Genomic DNA, 24507 nt, shown 5'->3' on the forward strand with positions numbered 1-24507 from the left:
TAAGGCCTGGAGACTTTGCTGATGGGAAATTGAGTTGTTGGCTGGCTGTGCACTGGCTGTGATTGTAAATTGTACTTGAGTCTGCTTGTGACAGTGTGTGACCACATCTTTGCCCTGAAGGTGAGGTGAAAGCCGAGGGTACATTCCGTATGGATCCTCAAATACTCTCTTACAGTATTCAGCTCTGCCTTGTCAATACTTTCCATTCTTTTACTTCACTGATGTATTCTTTTTCAGCCAAATGCATTTCCATAAAATGTCCATAAGGCTGAAAGGACTTGAAGACACAGGTCGGAAAAGTGCCAAGGAGGAAGGTGCCTTAAGCAGAGCAGGAAATGCAATCGACTCTTTGTCAAGAATGAATTTGCACCGAATGACATAAAGAAATGGGGTCACATAGCCGCTCTGTCAGGACACATTTGTTGTTTGTTTCTAAATGGTAAATAGCTAACACCACAAATAACATCTCACTTCCAATCACTTCCTGTAGTAGATAACAATGTGAACACTTTCTGTTCATTAACGACAACGTTGGGAAATATCCACAGCCCACACTCGAGTTGAGGTTGTCGCTGAACTAGTTATGGTAAAAGGCTGGACCATTGTCCTACGTCCCTTTTATGTGCGGGTGAAAGCCGCACGTTGAGCAGAATAATAAGCTCCGCTGTAGAGTCTGTGGCCCATTGTTCATAGTATGCTCATTTTCTTCCTGTGTAAGGGTCAAGGATTCGTGCCCCTGGGTCATTACCTATTCAGTGGGGTCTATTTTCTGCCTCACTGTATTAATGAAAAGAACCTTAATAGACACCATTAACTTTCTCCTGCGAGACATGGGGAATGTGAAATCAGTTAATTTTCTGTTGGAATTTGGCTTCGAGTGGCCGTCTTCGAGCGCTATCTGAAAGGAGAGGGCTCTTGTTCTCAATGACACACGGGTCACAGCCCGGTGAAGAGTTTGAATGTCGCCATGACAACAGAGTGTGAGTTTGAGGAATCATTCGGAGGAATCGGTTGATAAAAAAAGGCAGAGGCAGTTGCCAGGAGCAGAGTAAACAATGTGAGGAGAAATCCTGCCCCCACAGGAGAAGTCAAGCTGAAGTTTGCTCCTGCCCATTGTCTGGAACATCAGCATACAAAACGGTGGCTGCTGTTTGACAGCACTGTGTGTGAATGGTGAAAGCCAGCGGCAATCACGAAAACAATCCCAACTTCCGCTCTATATTTAGTGCTGACCTCTCGGGTGACCATCCTACAGATGGCCTCCTTGAGTGCGTGTCAACCTGTGCATTGTGAAGGTGGCCTGTGCCTCCAGCCAGCATGTTTTCTTTTCATTGAGGCCAGGCACATCCTGTGACAAAATATAAAACAAACTGACATTTCTCTCCCAACTTTTTTGCATCTGTTTTTGCATAGCATTAAGCATCATCTGAGGAAATGTGTTCATGGATTCTTTATTATTCTGTACAATGCTGTTGTGAATAGACTGATTGTCATACCCCTCAAAAGACTCATAGGGAATTCCTACAATGCCTGGTAGTGTAGAGGGAGAGGCTCTTGCCTCATGGGGCTCCCCGACAAATGTGAATATTGAACTCAGACTCTATTCAGTGTCTGTCCACAAAGCCCTGACGGCCCCACACAGGCTTTGGCAGCGATGGCCGACCGCGAGGGGGCCCAGACAGAGGGGATAATGGCAAAGCATTAGCTGGAGAGGGGCCTCTTGTGATCAACATAAATCCCTCTGCCTGACCAGCAGTACCTGTTAGCCTGCATGGCAGGCCATTGTCCATCTTAGAGAGCTTCTGCTACGAGGGGGCCAAACGAAGTTTGTGTTCATCTTTTGGGGGCGTTGGACCCTTGCATGGTAATGATCAAGGAACCTTTGCCTATTTCTTTTCTGGGTTTGCCCAGGTTAGAGTTTATTAGGAGGGTGGCCCTGACTCCGTGTAGTGTGCTATGTAGGCTTCCGTAGGAGGGATCCCAGAGTGTGCCAGTCCACCTGGCCCCTAAACAAGGCACTGAGGAATGTGTGGCACATAAGTAATTGCTTGCATGTGTTTCACATTTTGGGCTTTTTGAAAGCTGGCTTTGCCTTTACAACTGACAAAATGCTTTGCTCTACCAGGAATGAAAGTAAAAGACCCTGGCCAGGTCTGACCTGTTGGATGAGGCTGCTCTTTTGTTTCCGCTGGTTGGTAGTCATAACATGAAAATTACTCTTTTATTGGTCATGCGGTCTGTTCTTGTTTGTAATAGATTAAAAGGACGAGCTAGCTGCTTCTGAGAAGCAGAGGCCTGTGCGAAGGTATTCTTGATGCTTTCCATCCCTTTTAAATCAATAGAGCAGGTGGTATGAATGTTGCTTATCAGGGGTCAGAATCCATATTCCTCGTCAGTTCCGTGGATGCAGGAGCTGAGCTGAATGCAAGCAAGATGAGATTTTATTTGGTGATAAGGTAGGATGAACCGTGAGTACTAATGCATGGTCTGCTGAAGGTTTGTTCAAGGTCCTGGCTGTAGTGTCAGGACAATAATACATCCTTAAACCTGGCTTACTCAAACGTTTGCATTCCTGAATGGCTATAGAGAGATACCAGCCTGTGTCATGGGAAGATTGCCACAAGAAGTGTTATGTGATGTTCGATGACCGCAGGTGCTACAGATATTACGCAGATGTTATCATCTGCATATCATCATCTGCTTTGCTAGTTGGGTACTCCAAAAGCAGGTGGCAAAATCCATGCGGGTTATCAGGGTAGACTAGAGTGAATAGCCTTTGTTCAGATTTGCAGCCTTTGTTGTTAGAGGATTCTTTTCTGCTGATGGCATAACCTCAGGCCAAACATTTCCCCGCTAAATGTACGTGTCCCCTCCCTCTGCAGCCGATGCTGTCGGGAACATGATGAGGATTTCAGATGGACCAGATGTTTAAGCATTCTCATTCCTTATGCATGAGGTCTTGAAGGTCTTTTTTTGGCTCGGACAACATTAAAAGTCCTTCTATCCTTAATTGATTTTAATTAGATTTGCCAGGTCTTCTCTAATTAAGTAGTCTATTCGAAATTCCTGTCTGATGTAAGCCAAATTATTGAAAGCTTAGCCATCCTCAAAGTGCTTGTCTTCGTCATTAACCACACACACAGTACTGATGGTGCTTTGCTGTCTTTCAGGCTGCTACTCTGTAGCGGTTCATCATTTGAAGTTGGCGTGTGGCATCTTAATCTCATTTTACAGCTATGTGTGAAGGAGACTGCTGCAGCGTGTGAAGGAAGAGAGAGGCAGCTCTACCCTCTTAAGTCAACTCAGGATCTAAAAAGTGTGGTTATGCACCTTGTCCACTCTTCTATCAGGCCTGGGGAACGAAAGAGCTTTTTTCATATGTGTGTAGGGGCTATGCCTGTGCCTCTTCTCTAGACTGCAATGTTGGGATTTTGGACAAACCATTATGTTTCATGTCAAAATAGCACTCTAATCTTCTCTTTTGTGTTGCATTAATGGCAGTCTTCCTGTCTCTATGAAAGGGGATTGACATGCCACTGGTTAACAATTGCGGTAGATTGCAGGGGATGTAGCCGTGTAGACTGACAGGAATGCACAGTGATTTGTCCCCCCTTTCTCTAACCCACTGTGTATCCCTCTCTTCTATTCAAGAGTTAAATATCATACTACATTTTTGTCAAGGCATCATTGGTACTACTGTTAGTCTACAGCATGATCGTCCAAAGTATGAATTCAGCAGAAATGTTGATTGTTTTAGTGGGGCAGCTCAGGTCTCGTTACAGTCGACACCTGTGGTAGTTATCACCTTTCATACTAAATCAGAGAGCCATTCTCATTGTCAGATGTCTTTTCAGGGACTTTGCTGTACCCGATGTAACCACAGCAGGTGCCACTTTCCCTCGGTTTTCCTGGAGATGCGTCCACGAGCCCTGGGCTCTATTGAAAACTGACCAGCGCTTAACAGCGGCTATTGTGGAGTTCTCCCTGGGCTACGGCGGCCGCTGGCCATCCTTTCAGTTGCGGTGTCACGGCTGCCAACTTCAGTTGGAGTTGGTGGGTAGGGTGGGTCAGTGGATGAATGGGTGGTTGGGGGGGTTACCCCTGTATTTCTGTCTGGTTGGGTTGAGCTTGCAGGTTAGGGACGAGCTGTGCAAGGCTCTCCGTTTGGCCAGCGTGCAGATCAGACATTCCTGGGCTGCCTTTGTCTCCTCTGTGGTGAAATAGGCATGCCTCTCCACAACCCTCTGTGTGCACTCTTTCAGCAAAAGCCTGAAGCTGCTGTGCCTCGTCTGCCATGATTTACATTCTGTCAAATGCTTTCAGTGTCAGTTTAATCTTTTTGTCAGTTCAGAGTGGTCTGAACTTAAACTCTCAGTTTTGCCAAGCTGGGTCCACAACTCCCTCTCAGGTGACTGTTGTTTATAATATGCCTGTTAATTCAGTCAGTGTGTGGCTAGATATGGCTAGAGGACTTGTTGTGATCATTTTCTTGGATTCCCCCTAACAAAAAATCAATTAGTTTTCCAATTCGGAAGTCAGAGATGGACACCTGTGAGGTGGTTCCGTAAGCTCACAAACAAACAGCTTGGTAAACTGGCTTCATGGTTTATTTAGAAGATAGTTCCTCTGTTTGAGGAAAAGGTTTTGCCTGGCCCCTCATGGCCTCATCTCTCCCACACCTCTCCCTCTTCTCTGAACGGGGTCACTGAGCACCACCTCCGGGGCAGGAGAGGGCCGATCGATACGCCTCAGTCACCCTCCTGCTGCTGGGCAGAAAGTATTGGCTGGCAAGTCGAGTATCCAGGGGAGTTGTGCCATGCTTCAGAGCCCAGAGTGAGTTCACCCAAGCTTCACTCGCTCCGATCCCCAGCAGGCTCTGCAGCCAGAGGGCTTCTGTACAGGGACTGCAGGCTATTGCCTTTCCTATTAGTGCTGTGCCAAGGGTGGGGCTCTCTGTTCAGAGTGCCAGGGGAAACTTTGTTTAGCGTCAGCAGCTGCATTTAATGAAAACTGCTGTCAAATATGTTGGCTGTAATTATCTGGGAGCCAGGAACCTTTTGAATAAACTGCAACTCTAGACATAAACCTTCATGTTCTTAGTGAGGGCTTACAAATTAGTCGGCAACAACAAGGGGCTTGTGATTGGGGAATCGTTGCACAGTCAGGTTTATGATGGAGCAGATAGCCTCCTGAACAAGCGAGGCATCGATACAGTAGATGGTGCTTATGCCTCCCAGGCCATCTGGCCCTTCTCCCCAAATCCCTCCCTAAACAAACGTGAAATGAACCACCATTTAAAACACCAGGCCAATAAAAAATGTGATTTATGAAGTCGTACCCCCCCACCTCCCGTCCGCCGCCTAATCAGTCCGCTGATGTTATAAAAGAACTGACAGGGAAAATAAGCTGAATGTCCAGCTTTATGGTGATTAGTCAGTAAGGCAACCGAAAAAAAAAGGATGACCAAGTTCAGCGGTATAGCATCAATTAGATGAGGAATGTCAAGAATCCGACAGATTGTTTTCCTGCATAACAAGATAGCAGTCCCATTTCTGTGCTGTTTAAATATGGGAGAATTCTTTCCACCCGGCTCTGCCAGTGAGATGACCCGCAGGATTGGGAGAGGGATTGAGAGAAGTGTGGGAAATATCCCAGTGATGTGCGATACCCATCACTACCATCACCATGACGATGACTCTCTTATCTTAATCATGAACTCGTAGCCTCCATCCGCTGCAAGTGCTGTACTTTTGAGTACTTAAATGCTGTTTTTTATTGACAGGGTGACGACAAGAGGATTTTGGGAAACGGCACCATGTTCAAATCGGTCCTGAAGAAAAGCCGAGAAGGAGGGAAGGGGAGCAAGAAGGAATCAGGTATGAGAGACACGAAGGGAGCGGCGTGCTAGCCGTCAGAGGGGGTGTGGCGGTCATGGCTGACACACAGCCGCCATACCTGTCATTTGTGTGTGTGTTGCTAGGTCTGATCCTCACTCTGAATGGTTAACGGGTGCAAAGCAGAACCAGATGCTGGCCTGAGGAGTTTATGTGAGGTGAAAAGACGTTTGACTGATGTAATTTGATGTCTCGGATTTTCACGGCTGGATGTGAAATGGCTCGAGCGTTGGTTTGGAACAGGAAGATTCCAGTTTCTTGGGATTTTTAAGGGCGGACAGCCTCTCTCAGGTATTTGGTGATTAGCCTATTTTCCTCGAAGTGAAGTTTCCTTTGAGACTCACAGTTCTCTGGATGAGATTGAGCCTGATTCAAGGCCTCTTACCCTGCCCGACTATCATAGAGATCCAGAACGTAATGCAAGTTCCTGTTATAATGCACCTGATCAATGTCAATGTTTGCTTGAGGGTGTGGTCCAACCCTAATGATAACCTTGTGAAATACTTTGCCTTGAGCAGTGTTACCATGTTACCTGTATGCCAGTGTTCACTTCATCAAACAGATTATTTATACCTCTTTTAATGTCAGTGATCCAGTCCCCAAAGCCTCTAGTAATGTGAACTTTGACTACTGTAAGCGTTTCATTGAGCTTCTGGAGACAGCTGTGCCAGTGGCTTTGCCAAGATTGGCATCGGCGGTCTCTGTTGTTATTGGCTCTGCTTCAGTTCAGGCAGGGGCTTGTCTCTGATAAAGGGAGCTCCCTTTTGATTAAAGGTCCTGGGCCTGCTCTGACACTAGCTTAGCCTCCTTGTCACATTACACATTGTGTTGCTTCTTCCTGTCTTTCTTCTTTTTGTTCACACTTTCCTTCCGTTCTTCCTTCCCTTCTCCTGTCCTATGTATTCCCCCCTCTCACCCATCACGCTTCATCTCTGGAGCCGCTCCCAGCTGACAGAGTGTGCAGTTTTAATCCATAAGAGGAACTTAACCGCAGGCCTCGGGTGTTGCATCACAACGTTTGGAAGAAGTCACTGTCAACCCTTCAGCACATGTGCCTACACAGAGAAATAACAAGCTATTAATCACACTGGCTCAGTGAAACGTCCCACCTCAGATCACCCCTGCTGTTTGTGTCAGGCATGTTTATTTTTTGGCTGCAGTGCAGTTGTAGGAACATGTTCGACATGTATTAGTATGACTACGCACGGTCGAATGAATAAGCTCACCAGAGGCGCAGTGATCTATCCCCCCCCCCCCACTCAGGATCCGCCTTCAGGGGGCAGAGAGAGAGGGGCCACACAGTGTCACTCTCGCACGATCATAGCCCATCAGTCACGTGGACTTAGAGGAGGGTCGTTTTCTCTGCTGCTGCCACCAGCAACAATGAAAGCCCGCCACTTCTCTCTTAGAGAGGGTGACGGCGTTGACAGGCCTTCCCCCCCACCTCTCATGTGGTTTCTCCCACAGTCGAACTGGCCTGGGATCTGGGGCTGGTATCAGGGGATGATTTCACTCAAGATACATGTGGCTTTGAAATGAAAGATGCAAGGATTCAGTTCACTAAGTAAATGATTAGTCAATTCCTCTGAAAGCTTTTGCTCGAAAGAACTGTGTGCATTTTTTTTTTAAGTTATTCATCATTTGTTACACAGTCCTCCCCTCCGACAAACTTGTTTTGTTAGCAACTAAATTTGAACAAAAGATTCAACTTTCCAACCCCTGGGTATGAAAATCATGAGGATGCATCTTGACTCTTTTGTATTCTGGAAGTGGCTGTAGATTACTCCTCTCCCTGTGGACATAGACACACATGCTTTCGGAAACAGTGCCCTCTGGTCGGGGTTAGAAATGAGGTTAGTAACACAGTAGTCCTAATGGGAGATGCCATGCTAATCAGATTGGATACCGCACGGCATACTTAATGCGCCGTGTGCCTGGATGGTGACATATTGCACATGAAAAATTCAGTGCACCTTCTGTTGGATTGCATTATGCTCCCAAATGGCACCCGGCTCAGCCCCGATGCTAAACTTGGCCGTCTGGTCCAGTGAACATGGCGCATGCCGCATGCCGCATGACGTGAAAATTTGATCACACTCCCCTGTCACGTTGAAATCTTATTTAAACAGTTTGACAGGGCTACATGGATCTTGCATGAAGTTGATACAGCAGTGCAGGGCCGGAGGCTCAGAAATAACTGTTCAGTGCCAGCCGCGCGCGCGCTGTGGTTGAGCAATCATCACCCCAGCCTGCACGCCTCCCGCAGTCATTTCAGTACGGCTGAGCCCTGTCAGACTTATTTTTATTGATAACTACATTACCGAATCAGCACTACCTGGACACTGCGGCCTAATTCGGGTTCCCCGTAGACATGGAATCATGTACAGGAGACAGATGAGCTGCATTTCAGGATGCCCCCCTACCTCTCCCAACTTTTAATGAAGAGTGTGATATTAAACATTGAGGTGTTAAAAAAAAAATGGGAGCACTGATCTGTAATGGAAATTAGCATGTGCTGGGGGAAGGCCCCCGATCATTGGATAATTGTATGATAGCTCAGCATATGTTTCTCATAAGGCCGGCCTGTGGCCTGGAGGGAACTTTAAAGGCATCGCGGAAACTTGGCCCATGTGCCAGATACCGCAGTCATTAGCCTGCCTCTGGGAGACCCACACTGCCAGGGCCCGCAAACACACCAATCGCTAATTCAGCCTTTCCTCTTGCTATTTCTTGCCCCTTTTTCGTTCCCCTCCCCCTGCCACCTCCCTCCATTCCCTCCTCCTCCTCCTCCTCCTCCTCTCTATGCCCTCATCAACGGTACCTCCTCCAAAGCTGGTTGGAGCAGTTGGCCTTGTTTAATCCCTTTTAAGTTAAACTTTTATTTTACAGCGGAAGATCCTGGAAGTGGGATGCTGGTTAGCGGTGGCCCTGGGGCTTTGATCTGAGTACTCTCTTTAAAAGGTCACGTCGCCCCGCCATCCTCACGGCCGTTAATGGATTCGAGGCTCTAGGCACTTGGTACTCTGTGGATTATATAGTTGTAAAATTCAACTCCTCTGGATTAATTGGTATTCAGTTTAAGAATGTCCTCCTTTTAAAGAGGCCCTCCTGTTAACCATGGAGCAGCCAGCTACACGTTTCACTGCTGGTTATGCAGATCCAGCTTGGTAAATGACTCGCATGAAGACGCTTTAAAAGCAAAGAGCAAGCTCAATCGATATTGCAGATGTTCACGTTTGAGATGCTCAGTGACGTGGTTGTTGCTGTCATCTCATCGCAGTGCCTGAACACAGTTAATTCCTTCTCAGACGTTTTCAGTTAACACATAGCCATCCCAAGTGACAGCCTGTGAAGGCTATACTCTAACCTTATCCAGATCCCGTTTAAATTATTGCACAAGCTCTCGAGTCGAGCTTACACACATGGCGGCCTGTGTTGATGGAACTCCCCTCTGCACTGGCGTGTGACACAGCGTTGCCAGACCGATCCACAGCCCTTTGGAAATTCAAAGATAGACTCTTTCCAGGCTACGGTCTGTCAGAATGGATGGCAAGGGCAAGCTGCCTCTTTTAGGTTCTATTTCTGGTCATGGATGGTGGACGGTGTTTGGGATGGGTTGAAAGCAAGCAGACTCTTCCCTCCAATCCTCAGTGATATGACCACGTTCAAAGGCAGCCAGTCTGTGAAATTCAGCTTGAGGAAAGTCATTCTGTCAGGAAAGTTGCACTGTATTCAGTAAACGGTGTGTTTTGTCTAGTGTGAGTGAGTGTGTGTGTGTTTTGTCTGACTATCCCTTAGTCAGTTGTGTTGTTAGGGAGAGACTTTGCTGAGGGAAGGGCTGTGAAGTGGTAACAGCACGGTGTTAAGTGTTAATCACACTGGCCTGTAATACCTGCTGCTCACAGAGGCGTCTCGAGGAAGCTCAGCTGCTCACTCTCCTCTCTGCTGGGCAGGCGGCTCCTCCCTGAGCTTGGCTTGTGGCAAAGGCCACCCGCTCAGCCGGGAGCCTCTTCTGCCCACCCCGGCACCGTCTGAGCTTCTTCCGACCACTGCTGCCATCATCGGAAACAGTACCCAGCAGCCCGAAACTTCCATAAGCACTGCAAGCCTCCATGTGTAAATATTAGCTGGCTATCATTCCATTTGCATGATGTCTCTATAAATGGTTTTGGTGCTTCAAACTGGGGTTGTAATAAAGTTTCAGAGTCTAGAGTAGTTCTACGACGTATTTTGATTTAATTTAGCCATCAATTGGCTGTTTCTTTTTAATGTGTGGAAAATCACTTTTCCATTATTAATAACGCTGTGATTAACTGCCACTTGCAAGTGAATAGTTGAATCCAAATGTTTGTGTTTGACCAAATTTTAGAGGATTGGTGCTCAGTAAAATGTTGTAATTATGATATTACATTTCAGGCTAGTTTTTCCAGTCTTTAAAATTGTGACCGCATTAATGCATTTCAAGGATTTGGTTTTTCACACCCCTGGCTTGTTGACTTGGGATAGAAGGCAATTATAACGCTTGTGGCTTAAGACATCATTGAGGACAGAAATTGAGCAAAAGAGACACAGGGAGACTTCTTTTCACCGTGGATGCTCATAGTCACAGAGACTAGTAAAGCTACGTGCTTAAATATGAAATCAGCGAGTAATTGGAACACCCGTCATTGAAGTTGGTGTGGTCTCAATAAATTCAGCATAGCATCCATCCAAAGTTGGAGCATGTGACTATCGGCCTTTTCCTTCAAAGAGCTCTCGCCCCAGGGGGCCGGCCCTCCCTCTCCTCTGACCAAGCCACACTCCTATGAAAATCATCCAATTATAACCATTCAACACCCTTGAAACGCTGACCACATAAATAATTAGAAATCCAGTGATTGATAGCGTTCCTTTCCGCGTAATAAGAGATTATCACTGAACAGTTCTAAATCATTTGTTTGAATATTTTCATGAAAGACGAACATGGAGAAAAAAAAAACGTAACTAGCTCAGTGTAGACTGGGGCTTAAAAGATTTACGTCCGTTCCCTTGAAGAGGAGCAGCAGGCTACGACTTTCCTGGGGCATGTTGATTTATATTTACACCCCACACACACAGGGCACAGTGAGTTATGATTAAATATATTACAGTATGGAGTGATATGGTGTTAGGCCGTGGTGTGTTATCAGGTAGATTAGAGCCTAGGGGATTGGCCTGCATGACCAGGTGGCTGCTGATTGGGCTGTGGAGGCTGAATGCAGGCCTGTTTTTTCAGCTGTGCAGAGTAGCTGGTACGGGCTGTCTCAGCGGTACCTCTGTGCGACCGCACATATTTGTTGGTGGAGAGCCAGGCAACAGAGGAAATAAAATTCCTCCGCTCCCTTTTGATGTGCATAGGTTGTTTTTTCGCCATTGCGCTGATTCAGGACACAGAGACTGCGACTGAAATTAAAAAGGAAAGGCGTCGCGATAAGCATGTCGCATAAGGAGAGCGAGATGTTGATCGAGCGCTTTGTTACCAAAATAGACTTTGTTTCGTTTCCTGCTGCTCGTCAGATCCCTTCAGTAATATGCTGGTGTTTATCTGCTTATTACAGACATTTTAATACAGACTTTTGATAAGACAAAATGCTACCGTTGTTTTTGTTTTCTACATAGTTGGGGGATTTTCTTCTTATCTGGTAAAATACATTGTGAATGGTAACCTCATTGTGTCTGCAGTGTGTTGAAGGGACTTGAAATGGTAGGACAGGTTGGGCCTCTTAAGTTAATGTACCTGTGATTTTCTTTGGGCTTTTTTTCTGTGTGAACACGGAAGTGGCGTTCACCAGTTGGGCAACACTGAACCTCCCCAAATGGCCTGTTTTTCTGGTTTGCTCTATTCTCCACATGTTTGCCTTCGCCTTTTCTATTTCCCTTGCCCTTTCTCTCACACACTCGTCTTTCTTTGACTCTATCCCTCTCTCCTCTGTTTGTCTTTCTCAGCTGTGGTCATCAGCAAGTCATTTCTCCAAATCAGATTTAAACAAAAGGTATGTTGCGTTAGTCTCGCCTCTTGTTTTGAGAACCGCCCGCCGTCTGTCCACCGTGGTGCGTCAGTGGAGGTGAGACGGTGGGTGAGGTGCATAGGTGTGCGGTTTGATGGCAGGGAGAGAAGTTCCTGGGCATGAATGAGTCTGTACTCCGGCTCACATGTGGTCAGACAGAGCAGCCTCCACACTGGCCTCCCTCATGGCTTCTGACCACAGGTGTCATCCACAGCCCCACCCCCGCCCGGTGCAGCCAGCTCCCAGCGAACAGCTGACGCAGCAGCAATGTCCCGCTCTCTCGCCCGTCCCTGCATCCCCCTCACCCTCCCCCTCCCTCATCCTCACCCTGGTGGGTCTTACAGAAAGCTGCGTTACCAAAGTCAGTCAGCTAACATTTGCAAATGCTACAAGGATGGTCCACTGCAGGTCAGCAGGTCATTTAGTAAAACTTGCCTGTAGAGTGCCATCTCATCCCATTTCACAATACCTAGGGTTAGGTTTTTAGAAACACCAGTCTTCATAAAATGTGTATACCAGAAAGAAGAATAGAAAGAACAAATAATAATAATAATATATATGACATAAATAAATATATGTTCACAGTGTGTAGTGTCATGGGTGGGGTTCCTCAGCTGTTCCTCAGAGGTGAGGGGGGAGCGCTGACACCCAACTGGGACATGAGCTGGGCAAATACATTGATTTATGACATCTCAGGACTCGAGGGGGTGAATCAATAGCCTATTTATATCTGTTTTTCAGATGAAAGCCACTGGTGAAGTTTTGGCGTGGAAGAAGCTCCTTGCATATCACTAACTTCGGTCACTAAAATCTTTTTCATGTTCATATTTCTTATTTGGTTTCACATTTGTCTTTCGTCAGAAAAAGGCTACTCCCTCACTGTTGAAGTTCTGATTTGGAGAAACCTCTTTCCATATACGCCGTTGACAGATAGACGTACAATTTACAGTTTGTTCTTCTCCTGGAAGGGAAGGAGAAGATTAGCTTGCATGTGAAAGTGCCAGGCAGAAAAGAGTATAGGTAGCCAGGAAAAGAAGCAAAATAAAAAAAAAAAGAGTCAACTAGATAAACAGATGGCCGCTTCACAGGCAGTTTCAGGAAGTCTAGACCACAGAGGTGCCCCTAAACTAGCTCCAGGAGAGACAACCTCAGCGTCGTCTGTCAGCAGCTATCCTGCCACATTCCTCATAAAGCCACAATCAAGTCTCGCCGATATCTGCAGCCTGCAATCTCGGTTACTGTAATAACCAACCCCTTTGTTCTCAGCCTTCCATGCTTTTGTTCTCCCCAATTTGCGGTGCTTTCGGTAATTGGTTTTTACATACATTGTGTCTTCAGGGCATTAATCTTCTACACACTCATTGATGTTGTCAAGTAAAATGTATCTCCTAGTCTACATGGTATCTTTTTTTTTCCATTTTCTTACTGAAATAACACACACCTCCTTTGACAAATATTTATTTAGCGCATGCACGCCTCGACAGGACCAGGCGTGGACAGTTGTGCGTAGGAATAGTGTTTTTTGGCCCGGCATTAATTGGTCTTTGTTTGCAGTTGTGGGTAAACAGAGTGAGCTCTGAGGAGAGGCCCAGCAGGTCTGATGAGTCTCTAAAGCTTCGAAATGTAATCAGCAAAGGTCTCGTTTGAATCACACTCCTTCCTCCCCATAGACCGTCTCTTTCAGTCATCGATTGTTTAAAGGTCTTGCAACACCTCACGGTAAAACATTCACACACACACACACACACTCACACACACACTCACACACATACACACACACAGAGGTGCTTGGCATTAACTGTCCTGGTGTGATGTGAGCGTGCCGTCGTCTCACACAGGAGAAGGGACACACCTTGTGAGCTTGTTAGGAACGGGTCACGAGGGACTCGTATAACCCAGGACGCATTGAGAATGTGGGACGGTGAGGAGAGTGAGGCTTTTGTGTGTTGTGAAAATAAAGGAGTGCGCACAGACGCATAGCTTCATGGGGAAATCCCAGCCGCCGCCAAGACCACATGACTCAGGTGCCTCAAGCTGGACCCTCGTCATTGCATGTTGGTTGGACAATGGAGGCAGTGGACCCTAAGTCAGTGCTATAGAAATGTTATATCCTCCTCCGTTATCATGTTGAACGTTTGTCTGGCATTTTTTCTTTTTGTAAGAAATCACTTATCAAAGATGAACTCATGTTGTCTAGCAGATGTATTGCGGTTTCACCTTGATCACCATTGCAAGAAAAAATAGACTAGAAGTGGTCGGTTCAGAACAGGTTCAGAACAGAACATAGCCTGGTATAAAATGTACATAAGGCACACATTAAGGCCTGGACGTACAAAAGAAATCATAACAGACTTAACCTCACAGAGCTGAATCGAGACATAGCCTGGCATCAAAGCTGTCGAGCGCCCAGGAGGTAACGATTAGCTGGGTGTAACTGCAACCGCATACGGCACAAACACACCCTCAGCTTTGGGCTGGCATTCAAAACCTCAGGTGTGTCCGCACAAGACCCACCCTGTCTCCTCTCCCTCATTTCATAGAGAAGTATAAAGGGAGAGGGAGAGGAGAGGGAGAGGGAGAGAGAAAGAGGGAGAGAGAGAGAGGCAAAGAAACCAAGGGCATTATGGGAGTACCCGTAGGAACACACCAAGCTGTTGGACTCCAATGCATGTTTGCAAAACCTTGACAAACAACAAACAATAATCCTTTTCCCTTAAATCATATGATCCAGTGCTGGGTGGCTGAAGCCTTTGAAGCCAGCATAATTTGGCTAATCTCTCTCAGCACAGTTAGATTTACCCTAAATATTCCGTAAATTGGCTCATGAAATCATACAGAAATGAAAGGCATGGAGCACAATAGTACTGATGTAGTAACTAAGTAGGATACCAGTTATTTTACATGCAGCTTACCCCCTCCCCTATAACTTAACCAAATTTTCACATGCTGCATGTTTCGTGATAGACCTTGAAAAATAGCAAACATGTCGTCTTATTTTTTCCTCTACTGTTTGTCCTTAAGTTGTTGCTGGAGGGTTTGTTTGTCTGTGTTTTCCTACCGGAGAGGCTCGGAGGACATGCTTCAGCGGAGGCGCTTTTAATCAACTCCAAGGTCTGTTTTCTGAGCGCTTCTGAGCCCAGCCACATTCAGACTCACATCCTTCAGGGGTGATAATTGGCACATAGACGGCCATCGCGCCCAGCCAGGCCCAACAGTGGCTGCAGACCTGGGGGGGGGGGGGGGGGGGGTGCCATGGAGATGTTCCAGGTCACCCACCAGCCCCGTTGGCTGCCAGCTCTCCGGCCGGGGGAAAAACCACTTCTCATTTCCTCTCGCGGCTCCCTGGTGCCTTGGACGCTTATCCATGACCTTGGAAGAGCTGTGGTGTGGTGAGGACAAGAGGGGTGTGAGAGGGGAGCGAGTGGAGAGGGAAAAAAAAACAAGCACACTAGAATTGGCTGGGAACTAGTGGTGATGTCATTCTTCTCTCCCCCCCCTGGAGCCAAGGCTGAAGTGTTATCTTGGATATCCACCATCAGTGGGGGCGATGAGTCGGCTGTCCCTTGCGCCTCTGAAGAGCGATGAAGGGACACTCTATCAGTTGGCCAGGCGGGGTGGTTTTGAAGGCTGGTCCATGGCAGTTGTGACAGCACGTCGCCCGGGAAAGGTCAGCTGGCCTCAGGCTTTTTTCCCGATTACGGTGTGCTGTGTTGGCGGTGGGACGCATTCCATTCACCTGATGGCTACTGTGTGCGCTGTGTGTTCAGTGAGCCTCTCCAACCTCTGCAGAATGCCTGCCACCGTGTTCCCATGGGAGCCGACTTTATGAGTCACTCTGAGCTTCACCTCTCTGGTTACGCCATTCAAACCCGATCTGTGCTATTTAATAGCGAGAATTAATGGATTTAGTTGTTGCATTTCAATGCACCCTCCGGCTCACTCTGCGCTGGAACAGGTCCTTGGCATGGAAACACTCTGATTTAAAAACATTAATGGCACAAAGAGGTGACATCATGCAACCCTCATTTTGGACTGACTGATTACATTTGGAATAGATTACATAACCAAGCTTGTTTCCAATGGCGGCCAATCTGCAGCATGACTCTGGACAGTTTTAAGTGTGATAGTGTTTGTGTGAGTGTGTGTCTGTGTGTGTGTGTGTGTGTGTGTGTGTCTGTGTCTGTGTCTGTGTGTGTGTGTCTGTGTCTGTGTGTCTGTGTGTGTCTGTGTGTGTGTGTGTGTGTGTGTCTGTGTCTGTGTCGTGTGTGTGTGTGTGTGTGTGTGTGTGTGTCCACAGTTTCTTGACTGCGTGTTGGCCCTTGGGCCCCACTGTTCTCAGCTCTGCTGTGGCTCTCTGAAAGGGGGAGCGGGAGCGGCCCTTTGTGATTGTGATCGGGGCCCGCCGATGAATGCTCTCCATCTCCAACCAGAAACCGGCTGAACTAATGACCCCGCTCCCTTTGTGCCTGGCCTCAAAGAAAGAAGGGATAATGCTTCCCACCTTCCCCTTTCCGTCTCCAAAGTGGCCCCACAGCGCGATTTCTCCACAGGGCACTCCAGCAAACTCCAGCATCCCAATTCAGGCTCGACAGCATTAAGGCCCTCCTAGACCTCCAGTGGAGGGGAGTCGATTGCACAGAGACTTGGTGAACGGCGGGAGAATAACTGTCCTCCATCATTAGTGGGGTGTCTGTTAAACAGGCTGAAATGCATGCTGATTCATTGATTTAACCACTGTGGTCAAGTTAAATCTCTACAGCTGTATTGACATTTATTAAGCAATGGAAAAAGAATCAAGACAGAAATCTACAAACGGGGGAATGAACCAGAGCTCTTCTTTGAGTCTGTGAAGGTCCACACACCATGGCAGGTTATTACTCTGGGCTTCAGACTTAAACCCCCCCAGCCTCCATTGTTTACTTACTGGATTAAGTCCGGTGTAGTGGAGGTCTGGCTTTGTACCCCAGTCACATCCATTCTACGGTCGTCAATGGGCCCTGGCGATGTGACTTTCCATTGTCCACCGGCCTGGTGTCATTCTCATGACCTCACCTGGCCCGGGGAGAGCCTGTGCCTAATGGGGTGTGTTAATGGCAATCAAAATCTGCTGTTAACCTCTTAGCCCCAGCGGCTGCCCCTGGGAAGACCCCTGCATGGAAAATAAATTTGTTTCGCGAAAGAGCTGTTTTTGTGGTCCGGGGCCAAAGGAAGCAGGAAGGTGCCACTCGGAGGTCGTATGCGTTCAGGAGTGGGGGGGGGGGGGCAGTGTCCAAGGTTAACACAAAAAACAGGGGTGGCTGTCAAAGCACTTTCTATCTCTCTCTGCATCTCTGTCTTTCTTTTGCTTGCTTGAGTCTTTCCTCCTTTCCAATCTGGACGGCTCACCTTGTACTCTAAACTCTGCTGTCATGTTCTCAGAATTTGGTGTGCGTGACAGAGGAAACGTGACGTGACGCAGCCCTCTAATTGGCCCCAGTTATCGCTCTGGTACATGTCAAGGCCCAAAAAAATCTCCACAGTTCTCTGGAGTAGCACACAAGCTCATTATGTCATCACTTTAGGGAATACGCAATGAAGAAAACATGTTGCCTAAGAATGTTTGCAAGGCAGTCAGGCATGATCGCTTTTGAAGACCTTTAGTTGGTATGGCATTTGTTATGTCACTCTGCCAAAATACGTGCACGATGGCTTGCGAGGAGATATGCCAGAGATGGGCATCTGTGAGCGTGTGTGTGTGTGTGTGTGTGTGTGTGTGTGTGTGTGTGTGTGTGTGTGTGTGTGTGTGTGTGTGTGTGTGTGTGTGTGTGTGTGTGTGTATTTAGCTGTGTGGTTACATCTGTCTGGTGGAACATGCCACACTGACACTGATGGAGCCTGTTAACACGGGGACATTCACACAAGTTATTCTGACGATGCAGAATACGAATGTCAACAAAAGCCCCTTGCTCTGCCTGGTTCCCTTTGCTATTACTCCGGCCGTTCAAATGAGCTCCAGAGCTCGCGGAGGATTAAGAACACATCAAGAAGTTAATGCTGACTTTGGATGTGAAAGTGCTGCACTTTGTTAATTGTTTTTCTCTTTAATCCCCTCTAGACACGCTTGAAGGTGCTTGCCATTTTCTAACGTGTGGTGAAAAGGGCTTTCAGCAGGGATCTGCTCAGTCGTGTTTGAAGTGATCCGCGGTCGATTACGTTGCACATTTTTTTCGTACACTTGTGGTCTTGGTAAGCTTCTCATATCCGTCGCCCCAACTGATTATAACAAAAGCCCACATCTGAAAGTTGCATTGTGTTTGATACTTCGAGACCCTTAAAAATGTGCCCTTTGGAGATTAGCGTTGTTTCCTTGCCTTTGAGCAAAGGAGATGACGAGCCGAATGTTCTCCTGCTGAAGTTCCTTAAAGCACCACAACGATCATCTCTACTGCGACCCTGAGACTTATAAAAGTAGCGAGAGAGAGAGCGAGATCCCCTAATTGCTTCACCACCAGTCTCCATTCCTCTGGCCCCAGTAATTCAGCAGTGGCTGATATCCTGAACAACACATGTACATTTTAAGCTCCCTGATCCTAATGTTTTTTTCCTGCACATCAAGGGATATGTCTTGATATGTCCCAGAGAAGGGTTCTTCTGTGCTTAGGTGACTTGAAGTTCAGAGCTCTTGCGTTACTTCCTCTCCTGCTTTCTCCAGGCCCTCCAGCCAGTATCAGTTGGCACCCTCACTTTCAAGATGCCCCCTAATCCCCTCCACTGCACGCCTCTCTTTTCCTCCCTTCCTAGGGGCAGAAGTAAATATGTGGCAAAGACATACTGTGGCCCAGATATTTTTCCCATACCAGCCTAAATTGTCCCTTTATTAAGCGGAAAATGTCAAATCTTTAGACCCACCCATCCCCCCTTTCTCTCTTCCCCTTTCCCGCTCTCTACCTCTCTTCCTCCCCTCATCCCAACCCTCCCCTGGGGCAGCAGCAACAGGAGGAGGAGAGGACATTCTAGGGCTCTGGACACACAGCGCAGTGACGGACATCTTCCTTGGTGATCATCCTGTCCTGTCCTTGCTGCCTGCAGCCCTGCTCCAGATTAGCAGGCTAATTTGTCCTCATTGAGGATCAGTGGTGAAGAAGTTGCTCAGCCGGATTGGGTTCTGACATGTTGGAACCAAATACTGTAACCAAGTTCAGCTTTTCTGCCCCAGGGACCTCCACGAGAGGGTGGGAAAATACTTTCCACATGGATGCTTTAGCGTGTTTAGGCTTTGACGTGCTCTAGGAAGGATTTTAAGGGGGGGTGTTAAACATGAAATGTTTACAGATGGTAAGCAAATGTATGCTGAACTCCTAGCCTTTGTCAGAACAGAGTAGACTAAGAAAGCGAGTGAAAGGTTCTGAGGTGAGATGTATTATGCAATATGCCCCCTTGGTTTTAAGTAAGCCAATGATTTATGTGCTGCATGTTAAGATTAAGATCCTGGATTTGGTTTTGTCGTTCGTAGATATTGCATGTTTAAATACAGACTGTATTCAGGTAGCTGATATATAGTTTATATCTTGAAATCTGACAGCCCATAAAAACGCAGTTTGAGCCTCTGGAGTACTACTTAGCTCCTTGGCTTTTTTTTTTTTTAATAGTGGTCGCTGCCAATTTCTTTTATTTTTTTGTCTGCCGTCATGGCAACGACTGGCTGGGAAATTTGAGCAGCACTGGGTCTTTTAAGGAGATGAAAGTTGAGATGCTGAGATATTGTTCCCAACTATGGGGTGGGAGATGCCGAATTGTCCAAACACATGACTCATTCAAGTTAGCCTATATTCAGGTTATTGCCTTTCCAGCTCTCTGTTCCTCTTTCCATCTGTTTCCCTCTCACCATATATGTCTCTTGGTCTCTCTTCCCACTCTCTTGCTCTCCGTTCAATTCAGTTCAGTTGAAAGTGGCTTCATCAGCATGTCTGTTTACTGTGTTGCCTGCAATGACAATGGAGCAGTAGCAACAGTAGAAGGAACCGGAATAATTGAAAACTATTTGAAACTATTTAACTATTACTACTTTGATGATTCTTTCTCTCTCTCTCTCTCTCCCTTCCTCTTCTTCATTCTCTCTCTACACCCTCGCCACCTCTTCTTCATGGCCTTACTGTGCCTTACCCGTGAGAGCTTTGGTGGGACTGTCACCCCCACCCCCCGGCTGGGAAGTCCACAAGGATACTTTATTGGCATGGGGTCTGGCAGGAGAGGCTCCCACTGCTGGAGTGTCCTGTGCTCCTGCAGCTTTGTGTGTGTTGACAAAAAGAATCTGCATTCATTATTCCCCATTCATCAGCCCACCAGCCTGCATGTCAAATTTACTGACAAGAAGCTAATAGATGTTGCCATGGTGTGCTGTCTCACAGACACAAATGCACACTCACACTCACACACACGCAGACACACACACACACACATGCACACAAGCACACATATTGTCTTACTCACCAGAGCTTCAGAGTATCAGAGCAAACACTATATTATAGTATGTTTATTCTGTATTCTGTATTCAGGTTTTCTACAAATTCATTCAGTCATAGACACATATGCAGTCATCACAGGAGATCATATAAGAATAAGAAGAAGAAGAAGTAGGTTAAAATGAAATAAAACTCGAGGTGAATTCATATTGTCGAAGTTGATTGATGCGCGGAGTGTGGTGTCTGGGTAAGCTACTGTAAGTCTCGACCTCAGTTGCGAACAAAGTGCCACAGTTTGAATACGAAAGCATCCTTTTGTCCGCAACAAGCTCGTCCCCACTCAAGGTTGCGTCCACCCTTTTGTTCTGCGGGGCAATGCAAGCGCGGGGAACGGGGCGAGGCTACACAATGCCAGCAACGGGGGCTTTGAATTTAGCTCGTCAGCCTGACAGATCGCATTCCAGCGCGTGGATTTACTGGAGAGAGAGAGAGGGCTTACACAGTCCCAAATTACGCCCGCCGTGCCATTGCGAAGCACTCAGCTGCACAGCCATCAGCCCTAAAATGGCGGACCTCGTAAAACGCGCTGACTAGAATGGTCTGTTGTAGCATGTGGTGGACGTTTATTTTGTGGCCTTTGGCTGGGTTGTGGCAAGTGCATTCAATGCCCACTGCAGTTTAGTATGCCAACCAGCTCATTTGAGAGCGGTATAAAACCAAGGCTCAACAGTATTGCCGTTTTACCGGAAAAAATATTCTAAATAGTGTTTGCATTAGAGTAAATGCATTAAAAGTTTTTTAAATGATTTGAGAATTTTCCCTCTTCCTTCTTGCTCTCTCTCTTGCTAAAGGCCAGAGGACTGTTATTGCCTTGGCTTACATAATTTATAGGTCACATCAATATTTAATGACTTAAAATATTATCAACTTTTATTGGGAGCGGGTGGGAATCGTGCCCCCATCACCACGGTCACCCTCTGAAGATGGAAAAAAGGGGCAACTCCCAGGGTCTGTAATCATCTTCCGTTTTTTTTTTTTATGCTTTTTTTTTTTTTGCAGTTGAAATATAATTATAAAGAGCTGACTTCCCTGGCCACAGCGAAGGCTGAAATTGCAGGCCTGGCCTGGACCCCGGGGCTCTGTGGCAAGAGGCCGAATTGGGGCCGCCGACTTTCCTGCGGAGCCGACTTTCCACAGCTGCCTCGCTTGCGCTCCCTCTCCCTGTCCACGCATCCGTACGGGTCACATCCTTGTGGCAGCCGTTGGAGCAGGCAGCCGGCCGGCCAGCCCTGGCCACCGGGTCCTTTTATGTGGCGCTGCCTGTTTCGAGAGATGGCGGCCCCAAATGACAGCTCTGTTATGATCCATTTAATGTGGAAGATGGTAACGAGAGAGAGATGATATATTACTTTACCCCCCAATGGCTATAGTGGTAGGCTGAGACATTTGAATCGACTGTGAACGGGCTCTGTAGGGATTAAGAGAATGAATAGACATTGATACAATGAGAACGTTGTCATTTTTACACAGAAAAAAGAAAGAGTTCAGAACTTGAAAGGTCAGCATGAACTCCTCTTGTGTTGGAATTCCCCCTAGCAAGAGACATCAGTGGGGTGACACTGATGGGAAAGGCCTCCCAGTGAGTTACAGCCCATATTTCATTCTGTAATAATTGTGTTTTATTTTGGTTCAACTGCTTGCGCAATTCCCTGAAGGACTCCGGTTCTGGATGAAGTGCCTCTCTGCCTCAGTGGTCTCCGAGGAGCCAGAGAGAAGCCATTGAAGTCCTCAAGTTCAGCCAGGGGGATGAGGTTGTGTGGCTCTACTGCTTTAGATACTGCCATCACATCATCTTCATGTTCACTCACACCCATGTGATGAACAATGGAGTTGATATTAAGCTGAAGTCTGGCCTTCCACTGTATTTTGAGCTATGCTCAACCAGCTATACTAAAGTTAGTATAGGTTGGGATGTAATGTACTGTACCATATTATAGCTGAGGTAATTTCTATTGATCTTGTGCTGTACTGGTACACAGGGGGTAGCGGATCACCCACGTTCCCCTGTGGGAGTGGGAATGTAGTCTTTGTTTTTGAGCCATGTCTGTCTCATATATTGTGTCTCACACAAAGGCCATGTATGGCAATCCTTTGGCAGCAGTGCTGTATTCCTCCTCTCCGGGTGCGTTAATTGGTGGAGATTAACCCCTCATCTATAGTCTATAAGCACCAGGGCCTCCTTTTCATCACCAGTAAGGACCAGTGTGTTCTCTTCACAGGAGGGTTTTGTTTGCGGCGGTTAAAACCGAGCCTCTATAGGCACTCATTCACACCAGCTCCTCTGCTGGGATGCGTCAGTCTAGGGCAGCCCCGTTTGGTTCAACAGGTCCATGGCTGTGAAAAAAAAAAAAAAACTAGAGAGTTTAATTTGATAGCTTTTGCATTGTTGCCCTGGCATGTCCCGAGTTGTTTTAGCAAAGAGTTGCTTTTTCAACGAATGGCAAGCAATGGGGCGACGGTTTCAACCCAGCCTGAAAATTATAGAGCTCCGTTTGGAATAATAAAAAACGGGCCGGGAGGAAATTGCATGTTCCGTCTGTGAGAGTGGCACTTGCTGACCCTCGGAGGTCAGCGGGCTCTCGCCGGGGCGACTCAGACAAAAGAGTCCTGACCCTTCGGGATGTGAGCAGGGTGCCAAACTACGTCGGCAGGCTTGTGGAGGTGTCAGTGGCAGCGAAGGGCCAGTTCCTGCTGTCGGCCATTCTTCCTTTGTCTTCGGGGGCCCTTTTATTGAAACACTGGACGTCTTTGTTTCTACCAGGGGGAACAAAGAGAGTGCAGAGAGAGAATGAAAGAGGGGTGGAAATGCTGCTCTGTCTTTGATTATTCCCGGCAGCACAAATGGAGGGCTCAGAGGGGTGAACAGTGGAGGTTTCACTGTGAGAGCTGATTCCTCTCACAAAGGCCAAACTAGATGTCAGACGGCCTAGGGAGAACAAGGAGCTCTATGGTCTGTGTGTCTGGGTGTGGCTTTTTGACACACCTGGTTCCATAATGAATTTTGTAGGTCTTCGATCCCGGGCATGGTCTCTGTCAGAAAACTGCAACTTGTCGAGCTGACAAGCTTTTCTCCTTTACAGTGTCTTAAAATTGCGGCCTGCACAACGGTCCACGATTACACATACACCACCACCACCACCATAAAAAAGCCAGCTTCAAATCAGCCCGTAGCAAAAACCCTGCTTACACAGCGCACCGATACTGTGTAATTTACCCAGCCCGCTCTGCGGGGGGGCTGGGCTGCGGGTCTGGTTTTTCCATCTGAGTTGTTGCGGGCCCGCAGAACCTCAGACCAGACGAGGACTAGCCGGCGGAGATCCTGCGCCAGCTCTTCTGCCGAGCCCAGGGGAGCCATTTGCCGGGGATCTAGCGCTCGGCATGTATAACAGGCCTAGAGATTACAAAAACGTGAGATTGGATCACGCCTCGGCCTGTAAAAACCCTGCCAACAAGCCGGCCGCTCGGCTGCCCAGGTTCCTATTTCAGCGCTGGGGAATGGAACACGGCCACGGCAGTGAGGGGTGACTGACATCCAGCCTTTATGTTTCCACCGAGAGGCAGGAAACGGGAGCTTCAGGCCTTCTAGCGGGGTCTGGCAGCTCTGGCCCTTTCTGGCAACTCTTCAGCAGGGTGCGAAGGAGCGGTGGCGTGTCCATTAAGCCTTATCAGCTCAGAGCAGTCTGTGAAAGAGCTCACACTCTGATTTCCCGTGGGTTACTCCATTTCGAAGCTGTAGCCTGCATCTGAATTTCATATTGCACTCAGCTTGATGTCATTTTCTCTTTTACCTTTTTCCTTAGGTGAATACATCTGACTGCAGCGTTCTCTTAACCACCCATTGTCTGTGTGACCCCTCTTATCATACTCGGCCAGAGCTCTGGGAAAAGCATTTGTGAAACTGTGGTCGAATTCCAAATTGTGTGTGATTGTATCAGGAATGAGTGAAAGCTCTTAGATGATGAATGTGAGATACTTTGCTTTTAAAATATTTCCTCCTAAGGATCGTCTCTCTTTGTTACGAATGCCCTTTGACCTGGAAGTAAAATACCGTTCACGGTAAAAATGACATTATCAATTAGTATTGAT

At 47.2% G+C, this 24507-nt stretch overlaps 1 protein-coding gene across 3 annotated transcripts in view; it reads left to right on the forward strand.

Moving 5' to 3' along the window:
* Nucleotides 1-24507, forward strand: part of tanc1b (tetratricopeptide repeat, ankyrin repeat and coiled-coil containing 1b) — a 117919-nt gene that overhangs the window by 4849 nt on the left and 88563 nt on the right. For all 3 annotated transcript variants that reach the window (XM_031558172.2, XM_012836453.3, XM_012836452.3), the window contains exon 2: nucleotides 5783-5876. In XM_031558172.2, the coding sequence (XP_031414032.1) occupies nucleotides 5816-5876 (61 nt within the window). In that variant the 5' untranslated portion in view covers nucleotides 5783-5815. The remainder of the gene's footprint in view (nucleotides 1-5782; nucleotides 5877-24507) is intronic.

This window comes from Clupea harengus, chromosome 2 (genome assembly GCF_900700415.2).
Source record: "Clupea harengus chromosome 2, Ch_v2.0.2, whole genome shotgun sequence".
In the NCBI taxonomy this organism is placed as follows: Eukaryota; Metazoa; Chordata; class Actinopteri; order Clupeiformes; family Clupeidae; genus Clupea; species Clupea harengus.